The 15000-nt window shown below is 43.6% G+C and overlaps 2 protein-coding genes across 2 annotated transcripts in view; one reads left to right on the forward strand and one right to left on the reverse strand.

The window, feature by feature from the left end:
• The window catches only part of vsir (V-set immunoregulatory receptor), a 13128-nt gene extending 2696 nt beyond the window's left edge, over nt 1–10432 (reverse strand). The window contains 6 exon segments of the mRNA XM_048269253.1: nt 51–78; nt 483–593; nt 776–832; nt 2344–2625; nt 2628–2735; nt 10182–10432. Coding sequence (XP_048125210.1) covers nt 51–78; nt 483–593; nt 776–832; nt 2344–2625; nt 2628–2735; nt 10182–10338 — 743 coding nt within the window. The 5' untranslated portion in view covers nt 10339–10432.
• The window catches only part of cdh23 (cadherin-related 23), a 120045-nt gene that overhangs the window by 77423 nt on the left and 27622 nt on the right, over nt 1–15000 (forward strand). The window contains exons 26-28 of the mRNA XM_048269256.1: nt 13862–14083; nt 14334–14453; nt 14607–14787. Coding sequence (XP_048125213.1) covers nt 13862–14083; nt 14334–14453; nt 14607–14787 — 523 coding nt within the window. The remainder of the gene's footprint in view (nt 1–13861; nt 14084–14333; nt 14454–14606; nt 14788–15000) is intronic.

A 15000-nucleotide genomic window follows, 5' to 3' on the forward strand; every position in this document is an offset into this window, starting at 1 on the left:
AGCAGAAATAATGTTGTGTGTGTGTGTGTGTGTGTGAAAAAAAAACTCACCTGTCCATTCGGACAAGTTCATGTGCACCTGTGGAAAGGACAGGAAAGAAAGAAACACTTTAGTTAGGGTGCGCCACACATAGACACAGAGACAAGAGCGCTCTCTCTCTCTCTCTCTCTCTCTCACACACACACACACACACACACACACACACACACACACACACACACACACACACACACACACACACACATCATATATATCTGTGTTGCAGCTACACTGTTTTTTCTTGCAGTCACATACCACAAGCAGGAAGCTGCACAGAAGTGTGTGTGTGTGTGTGAGAGAGAGAGAGAGAGAGAGAGAGAGAGAGAGAGAGAGAGAGATGTGAAAGCTTTCAGGTATTACTGAAAGAGTGTGTTCATCCTGTGTGACAGATGAATGCTGAAACACAGGTATGTGTGTGTGTGTGTGTGTGTGTTTTTACTCACGTCTGTTGGCCTGAGCAGTCTGCCTCTGTCTGTACACCAGCACCAGAATAAGAGGAAGGCACAGGAAAGCCATGATGCAGGCAGCTGTAGCAAAGACTGCAGTAACTTTGCCTGCAAGGAAAACACACACACATACACAAACAGATCAAACAGGATGCATGTCACACTCACACACTAATCGCACCCATGTATGTACACAATACACAATAGCACTTGCTATTGTTATCTCTCTCACTCACACACACACACACACTCATAGTGTCTGACTCATGTAGATGAGGAGACCCTCTTACCATCATTGTCATTGTTGTTGGTGTTCATCTCTGTGCAGGTCAGGCTTCCCTCGCGCCCTGTGGAGAGACAGAGACAGAGTGAGGCTGGGCTGCTCTGGGCTGGGCTGCTTTGGGCTGCTGCTGTCTCGGTCTCACCCGCTCACTCTCTGGGGTAAAGCCAGCGCAATGCTTGTGCTTACTGAACTGAGTCATATCTAGGCCTTTGATCATGTCAGACATACTGTGAATACAGTGCAAACACATACAGTACACACGCTCAGATACTTGTGTAACTGTGCACACACACAAGCATGCAGAGATAAGTATTTTCATGGCAAGGATCCAAACAGATACATGAATATACTAGATGCAAAACATAATTAAGGTCTGACTACAGTGAATAAAACCACAACATGCACTCACACTCACACACACATTTTTTTACCAAATGACAAAATAGATGTTAAGCCCAAACATGTACCTATGTGTTTTCGTCCACTCCATACTGTACATGGACACCAGTGTTGTGCGGTCTGCCCGAAATTAAGCGGTCGCCCGCGGATGACCGCAGTCACCCGCGGTTATGAGTCATAAACAAAATATTTTAATGATATTCGGGTCATTTGCGGGCGGGTCAGTTAAAATTAATTAAATATATATTTTCTACAAATAGGCCTACTTAAAATATCACGAGAAGGCTAGCTAGCATCAATACAGTAAAGCATCAATACAGTAAAGTCAACAGTAAAGAAGCTGAAGACGCGAGTTAAAATAATAGACACCCCTTCAGGAAAAGCGATATAGGCTATGGGAAATATTGGGAAAAGTTCTTAAAGAAGATGACAGTAGTACAAGTTTCTTGTACTATGGTTTATGGTCTATGTAGGCCTACTTCTTGCGAAGCCATTTAAGTATGACAGCCAAAACGGGCAGCCTACAGGAATAAATGTTATGGCACAGACTACACAGTCATATCTACCGGTATAGGTTCGCGCATGCATAAAAGTTACCTTAGTTCGTTGTGTTTGTGACTTTAAACAGTGGATGTGCTTTAGTAAAGCTTTGTGCTTCATTCAGCATTATAAACCAGTTCTTACGCTAACGTTTTGACCAGCAATGTATCTCTCTTGCCTACCTTGCCTCACCATTTCTGTTTTCGAAAGAAAGATGTATGTCCATGGCCTTCAAATCTTATCCTAGTGTTCTAATCCTTGGTGGTTGCGTGCGTGCTTGCGCTCTTATTCTCATTCTCTGTCCTGCGCAAACATATGTCCTGCATGCCTACTGCGTGTAGTTCTACTGCATAAAGTTTCGCAAATAAATTTGGTTTTTTTTACAGAAATGGCCTACTGTCACACTGTATGCAGGCTATAACCAAAAGCACACATTTTGTAAATAAGCGGGTCAGATCGCGGGTCGGGTATAATTTTGTCCTAATTAATATTTGCGGTCCGAGTTGCGGTCGGGTTGATTAAAATATCGGGCGACCGCGGGCCGCTTGTGACCAAACCCGCGCAACACTGATGGACACATATACACACAAACACACACACACACACACACACACACACACACACACTGTCCCTTACGTGGGCCGACGGTGAGGAGCACGTGGCTGTGCAGGGTGCCCTTGTGGTGCTTCTCCGCCACCAGGCAGCAGTAGCGGCCCTGGTCACCCAGCCTCACGTCTATCAGACGGAGCATGACCCGCGAGCCCTCCACCATGTAAATGCCCGCGGCGGACAAGGGCAGCGAGCGGTTGGCGCGGAGGGTCCGGCCGCCGCGAGGGTGCTGGCCCTTCTGGCAGTGGCGGTCCAAGTGCGGCGTGTAGAGCCAGGCCGGGTGGAACTGGTCACCCGCGTATGGGGGTGCCCATGCTGCTCACACACCAGCGTGACATTGGCACCCTCGGGGCAGGCGTAGTGCTGGTGGGGTGCGGTGAGACGCACCTCGTCCTCATTGACCCCAATGGAAGAGCTGCCTAAAAACAAGAAAGTGGAGATGAGGATGTGATCATTAAATCAGCCGCTCATGTGTTTTCACCTCAGTACACCCAATACAACATTAGTGCAAACAATATACATCAGTAATCCCTATACAACATACAAACAACATCAGTGATATACATCACTAATCCCTACAACATCTTCTCTACAAGCATTCGACTCTCAATTTACCAAAGAAAATATGGAGAACTAGAACCTAGAACCTTCACTTAAGAACAGGAGAACACAGAGAAGAGGTGCAGTGGACTGAGAGGGGTGGGTCTAAACTCCATTTTCCTTGACAGCCACTGACTGAACTGAAAAGTGCTTTAGAATAGATGAGAACCAGTGCATGGCGTGGGCTGGAAGCTAAGTACTCACCTAATGCAATTAAACAATCTTAATATTAGGAGCAATTGGCTGAAATGTAAGTTTGAGACTTGAAGTTCTGTGTAGCCAGCTGTCAATGTGTCAGTAGACTGACACAAACATCCTTCTTCTTTGACTACATGGCAAGGCAAACTCATGCACACACACACACGCACACACACATACAGTACACATTCATCGCCAGCTGTTTGTGTTTCCTGCCCACATCACCTGCATAGCTCACATGTGGGCACCAGCTTTGTGTGGTTAGAGAGATCAGCACACAGGGGTTAACTCGAGCACATTCCGCACCGACGAAACATCCACTCAAAACCCCAGAGTGCACATTTAAGGGCACATGTCAAAATGTTAAAAGGCAGTCAGTGAGTCATGAGTTATGCATTTCCTTTGTTTTCTGACATTTTGCCACATACCCTAATTGTTTCCCCAAAGAGGGCCCCTAAAGGTCCCCAAGACACAACGTTAATCGCATCTCTGATCGAAAACACACACACACACACACACACACCATATGGAGAGTGTTGGTGTAGCCTCCTCTCTGCAACACTACTTCCTTCTCCCCCCCTCCTCCGCCACCTCCTCTATTTCATCTTCCGCCGCTGGTTGTGCACACTTTAAATCATCCTTCGCTCACACTTGTTCCTGTTGTCTCTGTTCCAATACAAAGCGAGCTTTCAAAACTTTTGATGTTATCTCTTGTCACATAATGCAAACAGATTCTAAAATGTGCAGGGTGAAATGCACACGAAAGCATATTCTTGTAGTGTGTGTGTGTGTGTGTGTGTGATCTGAACAAAGCAGTCTTTTCAGTGTAGCTCAGGGCAAACCAAGGCTCTTAGCTGTTATCCTGACAGAGGCACAAATAAATTGCACCCATTATGTAAAGATCAGCATACCTACTGTATCCATCTGCACAAATAGGTTGTTCTCTGAAGTCAAGTCACTGTGTGTGTGCCTGTGTGAGTGTATGTCTATGTGTGTGTGTGTGTGCATGTGTGAGTGTATGTCTGTGTGTGTGTGTGTGCATGTGTGAGTGTATGTCTGTGTGTGCGTGTGTGAGTGTATGTCTCTGTGTGTGTGTATGTCTGTGTGTGTGTGTGTGTGTGTATCTCTGTGTGTGTGTGTGTGCATGTGTGAGTGTATGTCTGTGTGTGCGTGTGTGAGTGTATGTCTCTGTGTGTGTGTGTGTGCATGTGTGAGTGTATGTCTGTGTGTGTGTGTCTGTGTGTGTGTGTGTGTGCATGTGTGAGTGTATGTCTGTGTGTGTGTGTGAGTGTATGTCTGTGTGTGTGTGTGTGTGTGTGTGTGTGTGTGTGTGTGTGTGTGTGTGTGTGCATGTGACATATGTTAATGTTTTTTTCTGTATATGTGCATGGAAGGCAGACATTGGTACTGTAGGTCATGTATGAGCACGAGAGAAGCAGAGTGGCAGAACAAGATAGTACAGTAAGGCCAGAGCATTAGAAGTGGACTTCCTTCCTTCTCTCTCTCTCTCTCTCTCTCTCTCTCTCTCTCTGTATTTCTCTAACCCTCTCTTTGTCTTGAATTATTACAGTTTCTATCACACACACACACACACACACACACACACACACACACACACACACACATATACAGACAAAATGTCACTAGAGAGTCCAGCTGTTAGAGGCATGTGTCGTGCTGTAATAGTTCTGAGGGCCTGACCCAGATAAAACTGCTTAGAAATACAGCAGTCAACCAGTCTATGACCCCCACACAACCCATCCTGGTTTGGTCACTGCGTGTGTTTGTGTGTGTATGTGTTTGTGTGTGTGTGTGTGTGTGTGTGTGTGTGTGTGTGTGTGTGTGTGTGTGTGTGTGTGTGTGTGTGTGTGTGTGAATGTCAGGAAGAGCAATAGGAAATCCAGGGAGTGTGATGAACTGTAACTGTGACCCCTCTGGCAGAGCCCACCTAACAGAGGAACAATAGTTTGGAGCTGGCTACTGTTTCACACACTGGCCCTGTCTGACACACACACACACACACACACTCATGCACTAACAAGGTCATTCATGTACTGATATGCAAAGGAAGTCACACACACACACACACACATTCATAAAGACATATTATCAAAGTTGAAAACAAACACATTTATTCTTCATACAGCAAATGCATGAAGATTCACACAGAAACACACAGATAGACAGAAATCATAAACACTCACGCACACACACACAGTGAGACTGACTCTCGGGAGAGCGCTAAATCTGACACACAATCTTGTTAAGGCACAGGCCCCAGGCCTCTCTCTGTTATGTGAGTCTGCTGCAGTGACCCACAAATCTTGATGTACCTCAAAGCTTAATACACACACAGACATTACACACATATATCTCACTCACACACACACACACACACACACCTGTTACCTCGTGTTAGGTTCAAAGTAAGAGACAAAACCAGGGAGAGGAGAGAAAAGGGAAGAGGTGTGGAACATGGTCTCTGAGCACCAAGTCAGTCCAGACCTACAGTCCACCAGGACTCTCCCAAAGCCAGCAGACCTGAACGTCTTCCTGCCACATCACATTAACTCTTTAACTGCCATGGAATTCTAGAATACTGTACAACCTCACTGCCAGAACAACATTCTAAATCCCCCAAAAATCTGCTGGATATTGTCAAACTGTGTATAAAGTACCTGTTTTCTTGTTTTACACTACTTTTTGACCAGCATGGCATCTGGCATCTTTGTGTCACGCTCACTGGGTTTCACCTTTATGCAAAGCTTGCCGTTTCGGGTTCCCGCTTCAACTGAATTAGTCTTTCATCGTTTCAACAGCAGCCCACACACACACAACACATCGGTAATTTTGCATGGATTTGCATAATGCCTGAAAGCTGATGGGGTGTTTTTCTCTCTGAGGTTTGCAGCTCTATCATTTGACTCCTTGAGTTTGATGAAGATCGGCTCCCCACCTACTGGATCTACTCAGTCATAGGCATGGGGAAAACCCTCACTTCACGTGCCAACCCAGCTCAGTATGTTCTGCCCAGTGGCAAAAGTCATTCTCCATGACTTCATGTATTTGTCTATTGTATGACTTACTAAAAATGAGTACTAAGTATGAAATACTAAGGTGTATTTTGGAGGGTCATACCAGAGGTTTCTTCTAACTTCTACCTCCTAACCACACAAACACACACACACACACACACACACACACATATACACACAAACACACACACAAACTAATTTGGATTAGCCAGCTCATTAACAGGTGTTAATGGTAACAGCATGAGGTAACTGATACTCACTCCCCCAGTCAGGCTTGTGTTTGTAAAACTAGAGAGGGGGCTTCCTATGGGCTTTTGAGTTTGTCACCCCCTTCTTGTGTCTCTTTAGAGTCTGCCTGTTCAGATATACTAGGCCTTTAGTAGACACTGTGGTCTGAGTGGTAGTGGAACATCAGCAAAACGTACGCTTCCTCTGCACGCGTAGTTCACAAATTTACTGTGGCCTTCCAACAGGAAATGAGTGTCACTATGTATGATTTTCACATGTAACACTCAGCAAAAGTGTAATTTCATTGGCCTTGCCATGAGAACCTTTCTTGTCAACTACTAATTAAGACCCATGGGAACCAATGTCAGACTCTAGTCAGACCTCTCTCTTTCTCTCTCTCTCTCTCTCATGACAAATCATGTTGTCACATCCAAACATTATATCTCTAAAAATGAAACCTATGTGCACATCGGGTCTAGTAGTTGGGCATTCCTGTAGTCCAAGGTAAGTGTGTGTGTGTCACTGACCAGGGTGATGTTTAGTGCCTATTCCTTGCTGTGTCCGATAGGGAGGAGAGGTTTTTTCTTATGCTGTTTAAGCTTGTATTAATAAGACCCCTCCCAGCCTCACTACTTCAAAATGAAACAGTCCAATAACCTGTTTTCTTTCTCTGTAGATGTATTCCACTCTTCCTCACATACACATGTACAGACACACTAAAAGTATCTCTCTCTCTCTCTCTCTCTCTCTCTCTCTCTCTATATATATCCCATATATAATTCATTATTATATATATATATATATGCCCATATATAATTCTTGTTTTATATATATATATATAATGGTTATACTATATATGGTTCTGTGACATGCACTGTTAGTAGAGGGCTGATTCCCTCTTCCTCTCATGTTCTCTCTCTTCCCTCTCTCCTGGCCCATCCATTTGCCTCAGTGGGAAAGGAGACAATGTTTATCTGTTGGCTTACCTTATCTGCCCACAGACCAGCGAGCCCAGGGGGGTCTGGAATGCCTCGTTGGCCCTCTCTCTCACCCTTAGTGCCTTCTGCTTTTATTTCAGATCAGTTTTGGCATCCTTCTAAAACACTGCTTGCACTTTGTAGTCTTTTTGGGGGGGTATTTTATGACTTTAATCAATTCGGTGAACAGGTTGAGTTGGCGTGTGTTTCATTCAGAGTCATTTACATCATTCTGAAACCAAATGTCACCTCCATGTGCATCTGTATCTGAAGTAATGTTCATGTAACTTGTTTATCTTGAAACACAACCCCCCTCCACGTACTGTTTTCAAACTGTTAAAAGCCTCGGCGATTTGTTACATTAAAGGAGACCACACTTCCTGAGCAGTCATTTGAGGAGCTCTGCTCTACAGCAGGATATACAATCTCATGCACTTCTGGCAGATCTCCCATGCAGACAAATTAGCAGCTTTTCAAACAAATACCAAACACCGACTGTTTGTACAAACTAAGGTTACTAGAGGCAAATGGAGAATTACTATGCAAGGTCTTCTGCAAGGCCTGTGTAAGCCAAAGCATGTGTCTGGCTGATGAAAAAAGACTTTAATTACGTTTGAGTCCTTGGGAGTCTCTGACAGGTCAGTTCCCGGGGGAGAAGAGGGGGCACAGGCTGGCTGAAGGTCTCTGCTTGTTTTCTTTCAAACTGTTCTTTCTTTCTCTCTCTCTCTCTCTCTTTGACCCCTAATTCCTTTCAGGGGTTGGAAATTCTCTCTGGTATAGTGTATGTCCCACACAAAATTGCTGTGTAACATTGGCAATACACAGGGGAAGTACCGTCACATTCAAATCAGTTGACACATTCACACATTCAAATCAGAAGCTGCATCATGTCAGTCCCTCAGAATCATTTCAGTTCTGATGTTATGTTATTCTCTAGATAGGAATGTTCTTATCTTGGGAGAAAATAAATTGGCTTTCAGGAATAAATAATTGTACCAGGGTTCAACAGGTCATATGGCAGGCTTTCCATCTTTGGCTCATCCTTAGAGTGCTTGTGTACAGGTGTGCTCAGTAACGCCTCCAGGGAGGTCGGTGTAGTCTATAGCCTAACCCCCTCCTTTGGGGGAGTTTGGGGCAGGTTGGCAGATCAATGACCAACAGCAGGGGACGGAGCAAGGATTGTGTGCAGGACTGACAAAAGGCCAGATGAGCAAGAAGAGGAAGAGGAGACACCGATATGAACAGGAGCTTCCCCACTGCGCCATTCCACACTGCCCTCCATAATACCAAACAAGTCCCTGATCACTCTGTGTCGAAAGGTCAGGCGAACCAACCGCTTTGCAAGCTCCACACACCACCCAACCCCCCAGGTCAGAAAAACATACCCAGAACTTTCACTTTTTGTTACTGCAGAACATCGATACACCCAGAAAAAGACATTGACCTGTTTAGACATGATGGATTGGCACAAGGAAGTGTTTTGTTTTGTTTTTTTGAGGGGGGCGGGGGTGAGAACGCAGAGGAAGGAAATGTCTAAACAAAGAGACCAAAACAGGCTCATGATCATTAGGATGCCATTTACAGCAGGCAGTAACAGAAATTATAAGAAGGAGCAATTAAATAAAGGCAAGCATTGTTTATCTCTTCGTCCTGTGAACCTGTCATGGCCTGTTTACACTTCAGCATCAGTCCAGAAATGGAATGGCACTGATGCTGAATTATGGTCAAATTCTGGAATATTCCGTATCAGCTTTTTTTTCCCAAAGTGTAAGCTACTGTTCCTTAATTTTGAGCATTTTCCATTAAGGCCAGACAGTGAGAGCTGAAAGAAGATTTCTGTTTAGTAACTAGGCCTATACTTCCTGTTTTGGGACATAAATAGGTAGTCTTTTTGACAACTTTAGTGGCGCTGTTGAGACGTGACTGAACCAAAGTGTCCCATCACTTATGAATACGTCCCTTTGAAATGTGATGCATATAAATTTACAAACGTCCCTGAACTTTACGTGTACGCGTCACCTTCGACAATAGCGCATCAGTTCCACAACCTGAACCTACATTTAGTGAAACTCTAGCCGTGTGATGTGACTAGGATTAAAGACTTGGTAGGCTGATCTATAGCCAAACAGCTGTCCCAGCTCTTTCAGGCGCGACATAGGCTACACAAGGGGCTGAGTTAATGGAGCGCGGGGACAGATGTTTCAGGGTAACTGACTCAAAACATGAACGTGGATAGACTCCTGTCGTTAAAGTTATGTAGAGTTAAATGTTGCGTATTTCACTTGTCCCTTTTTGGTCGGTCAGTGTTTCTGTCGGCACACCCTAAGCATGAAGCCAAACAGGGTTTATTTTGGGGCGAAACACAGGAAATTAAAGTGGCAGATACCCTCTAGGTTACGATCGTCTTGAGGAAGTCTGACAATTTGACCACTTTAGGCTACTACTCAGTAGGCTACTTTTCATAATAATAATAATAACATCCCATTTTTGTAGGTTAGGCTATATAAAAGTGTCGCACATTAGCATGCTTCCTTATGACCGCACGGTGCCAGAATTAATAAATATACTGACTTTAACACAAATAGCTTTGTTCAAAACCAATTGATGAAGTAGCAATATGAAGCCAATACAAAGAGGCAAAGTGTCAAATATGTGACACCGGCGTGACGTGACACGTTAAAAGGTGAAATGCTCTTCTTGCTTTATTTGACAACAGACACAAAAGAGCATCTGACAAGCTTGTACATGCCACTGACCTTTCGTCTATTTGTGGATGAGCATATCAGTAAGATTCAGCATTATTGACCATTGCAGTTTATTTCCTTACCTTGAGTCAGGACAGCCACAATGAAATGAATTGCAACAATTCTAAAATCCATTGGTGCGACCAACTTGAATAAATCCAGTAAATCCGACGGTAAATGTAGCCTATTTGTACTTCTTTTCGTTAGACTATTATGAGCAGCAGCATGCTCTGCTTGCATACAAATTCGGTGGCTCTACACTCTTTATACAGCCTACCGCACGCTACCAGATTTGATGTTGGCTCTTGAAATCAACTTTTCGACTGTTTGTAGATTGTCTAGCCCATAGCGCATAAATGCAACAGGATAGGCTACGATACGAAGCCTGTGTTAACGTGCGACTCCTCCCTCCGCCGCCGCCAGTGTCTCCCTCCCAGCCCGTAATAAAAATGTAAATTAAATGGGAGTTTAGATAACAACTGGCAGCTAATTTGTGGTGCATAGATTAGCCTATCTTTCACTTTCTTTCGACCCTCAAGTTTCTCCAAGTTGTTGTGAGGTATGGTTGTTGTTTTTACAGATAAGATACTGAAAATATCCAGGGAGATATAGGCTAGCTGAAATAAATGCATACCCTTTCCTTTGTATTCATCAGTTTGTAATAAATACGCTGTTTATTAGATTATTTAACTTTGCAATTTGCCAATTTCAATTATTTAAGATGATTTTAAGCATTTATCTTAGAAATTGATTTTCTTTCAGCGCAATATAAGCGGGCATATTGGTAACACATTTGCATTCCTTCCTTGTATTTTCACTGTATTTGTTGGGAAATTCAGTCTGTCAGGGCAGTAGCCTGAGGCACAGGCTGGATCTGATACTGACGACCAGTCAGGCAGGAACATCAGGAACATGTCTCCCTCCCCCCCTACACTCCCAACACACACACTGGTACATTTTTATTTGAGTTTCACTCACACTTCCCTCCCCATGCCATGCTGAACTGTGTGTGTGTGTGTGTGTTACATTCAACATGCACATAACCTCCTATTTTCATGTGTAGGCTTTTAAACATCACATCCCCACGCCATCCCACACACATGGATGAACACAACCTCGCATTGTCAGTGGAGCTGACAAGTTCAGAAATGTTTGAACTTGGGAACACCATGCCCCCGCCCAACACACACACACACACACAGCACATAAGGAAATGCAAAGTTGTGTTCAAAACCTCTCCACATCTCGTCAAGCTTCAGTTCTGGCGTCATCACAGCCCAACTTAAGCATCCTTTTCAGCACAACATCAACAACACTAGTTATCCCTGTCACGTGATGGGATGGGTCACAGCATAAACAAAGTACCACAAGTTCCAGCAGAATGTAGCCTCAAGGACGTTCCTGTCTCAGTGACGGAGGGGGTCCAGGCCCCTGAGGCTTGACCCAACGTTCTTTCCCCTGTGAATCAGAGGCCTGGGTGGGTCACACATCTAATTAAACACACGCAAGAGTTCTTGATGACGGGGAGATGAGCACTGTTGAGAACTTGTTTGCCTATATTACTCATAACTATCAACTTGTTTCACATACAGTAAATGTGTGTGTGTGTATGTGGCTCAAATGTTAGATAGCTGATAGTGTTGAGTTAACAGATAAATAGGACATGAAACACACATATCAAAAGTGCTCAGCCAAATCCTGTTGGGGCTGTTTACCTCTGGGTAGCATCTGTGTTTTGCATAATAGCCCTCACAAACAACTCATCTTGTTGTGTACCCATTGAGATTATACTGTATCTGGGGCATGCAAAATACTGAGAGAAAAAACTGGGCCTACATAGATGAGAATATTCACTTTCAGGTTTCCTGTCAAGCTTCAGTGTAAATGGTGGAGGGCACAGCCATCAGGTGATTGGTGTCTGTCAAAGTGGTATGAGAAAGAATAAATCTGGCCATTACTAGAGAGTGAAAAAGAGAAAGGCTTTCATTATGGCCTTAACATGCAAACCACACTCAATTATGAGAACAAGAAGAGAAGTGCTGCTTCAGTGTAATTCCTCGGGATGATGAAACATGTCTGTTGACACATATTGGCTAATAGCTGCAACATTTGAAAAGTCTTTGATACTTCGGAAGCAAGGATACCAACAAATTTGTTCACGTCTGTATGCACTAGTGGGGAAATAAGTATTGAACGTGTCAACATTTCTTTCAGTAAATACATTTCCAGTCAGGCTATACACATGACATTTTTCACCAGACTTTGATCCAAACATTAAAGTTCATGAATAGTTATGTGTAATAAAGTGGAATGACACAAGAAAAAAATTGTGCCAACTGAAATTTCTTAAATACTTTGTGGAAAAGCCTTGGTTTGTAATGACAGCTTCAAAACATTTCCTGTATGAAGAAACTAATCAGTCACAATATGCATGTGTGATTTTGGCCCATTCTTCTAAACAGATTTTCTTCTTGAGGATTCCAGGAAAGGCTCTTGTGAATCCTGATCTTTAGTTCCTTCCACAAAAATTATATTGAATTTAAGTCAACGTCTCTGAAATCAATTTCTCTGAAATCCTTTGCTGTATGCTTTGGATCTGTGCTGCTGGAAGGTCCACCTACATCTCATTCTCATCATCCTGGTGGATGGCAAGAATATCCCTGATAAAAACCTATGAAGTCAGTACCATGAGATGAAAAACAGCCCCACACCATGATGCTTCCACCTCCAAACTTCACTGTTGGTATAATATGTTATGGTGATGTGCAATGCCATTTCCCCTCCAAACATGGCATATAATATGACAGCCAAAACGTTTAAAAGACTACATTCTTCCAGTAAGGCTTGTCCAAATGTTGTGTAGCAAACTTTAAACAAGCTTCAACATGCCTTTTCTTTAGTAATAGTCTGCATGCTTAGAGGCCATGGTGGCGGAGTGCATTGTCTATTGTTTTCTCTGTAACAATTGTGCCTCCTGCCTCAAAGTCTTTCTGAAGCTTTTTCCGAGTGGTCCTTGGCTCTAGGGCTGGTCTTCTGACTGTCTTTCTGACTCCCTGGTCAGAAATCTTGCAAGGAGCTCCTGTGTGTGACAGGTTGATGATGGATGATATTCCTTCCACTTGCGGAAATACATCTGTATTCAGTTACCAAAGTTTCTTGTGTGACACCTTAGTAACGAAAAATCTTTTTATAGCCCATCAATATGTACTAACCCCGCTGATACTAATTTGCACAGAGAGGTGGTATAATTACTTTCTAACTACTTAAAGACTTCTGCTGGTGCCTTGCCATTCCTTGTCTTGGTTTACTGCTTTTTCTTACCGTGTTCAATACTTTTTTCCTTTCACTTTTTTCCTTTCATTTCACTTTTACTTTATTTCCCTTTACTATACACAACTTTAGTTATGGACTTTAATGTTGTAAATTCTTTATATTTGTGGATTTGCTGAGTTAATAATAATATCTGGTGAAAATTGAATGTGAATAGCTTCATCGGAAATATTTTTATTGAAAACAAAATGTACTAGTTCAATACTTTTTTTCCCCCACCGTAGGTTTGTTTCCTTTTTGTCATGTCTGTAGGCAGGCTTTATTCCCTCTTTGGAAACAAACATCTTATCACAGGGTAATAATGGCAGAAAGACACGTCTAAGACAGGTCTTCACTGAAGTAGAGACCGCTACCAGTCAGAACAAATGGTTATTTTCTTTACCAAAAGAGTCCATATTATTCTCTTTTCTTTTCCTCCTTATGTCCCTCTAAGACATCTACCACAGTGTGGGTGCATGTTGTGGATGAGAATGACAACGCACCTGAGTTTCCAGAGAAGGAGTATGTGACTGTGCTGAGTGAAGGGCCTCACACAGTCGGGGCCACTATTGCCACGGTAACAGCCATCGACCCAGATGAGAAGCTCAATGGAACCCTTCGTTATGCCATCACCCAGGGCAATCTTGGTCAGACGTTTCACATCAATAACGTAACGGTAAGCCGGTAAAACGGTGAGATGTTTATAACATACCTGCTAAGATCTGCAATGTTATTAGAACTAATTGTAAAGTTCAAGTATTTCAACATTGAGCTTACATGATTGCCTACTTTGAGAAATTGATGTGACACCAGACTCTTGCAATTTTGTCCTTCAAAAAGATGGGAGTTGGTTGTCTCATCTTTAGTAGAAGATATATATGAAGTCTAAGATCTGAGGGAATTTCTTTGTGCTGAATTGGATCCAGGGAAGGATTGTTGCAGTCAAAGAGTTGGACTACGAAGTCAGTAATGGACGCTACACACTGGTTGTGACTGCGACAGACCAGTGTCCTTTCCCACAACTCAGACTGACATCTAGTACCACGGTTAGTTTTGCGTGCACACACACACACACACACTATGACAACAAGGTCATAGCATAGCATTAACTATGACAACACAGTCATAGCATTCAGAACTGACAGTCTGTGTACTGAGTCCTCATTCAGCTCCATGTGACTGTGTGTTGCGTTGACCAGGTGTTGGTGAATGTGCTGGATGTGAACGATGTGACCCCCACGTTCCCAAAGTCCTTTGAGGGGCCCTTTGAGATCACTGAGGGCCAGCCGGGGCCCCGTGTGTGGACGGTCAAGGCCACTGATGAGGACTCGGGCCTCAACGGCAAGGTGGAGTACACCATCACCGCAGGAGACCTCAAGAGTGAGTTTGACTCTCTCTCGTTCTGTGTGTATGTGTGTGCATCTGCGTGTACGTACATGCTCACACGTGTGTGTGTGTGTATGTGAGAGAGAGAGTAAGTAAGTGAGGTAATTATACGGAGTGTCTATTCGTACCAGGGGTACGAATAGCCTTGGCCACACAACTGGGCTATTCGCACCCTGTTACATAACAACAAAAACATATTGCTCGCGT

This window comes from Alosa alosa, chromosome 18 (genome assembly GCF_017589495.1).
Source record: "Alosa alosa isolate M-15738 ecotype Scorff River chromosome 18, AALO_Geno_1.1, whole genome shotgun sequence".
In the NCBI taxonomy this organism is placed as follows: Eukaryota; Metazoa; Chordata; class Actinopteri; order Clupeiformes; family Clupeidae; genus Alosa; species Alosa alosa.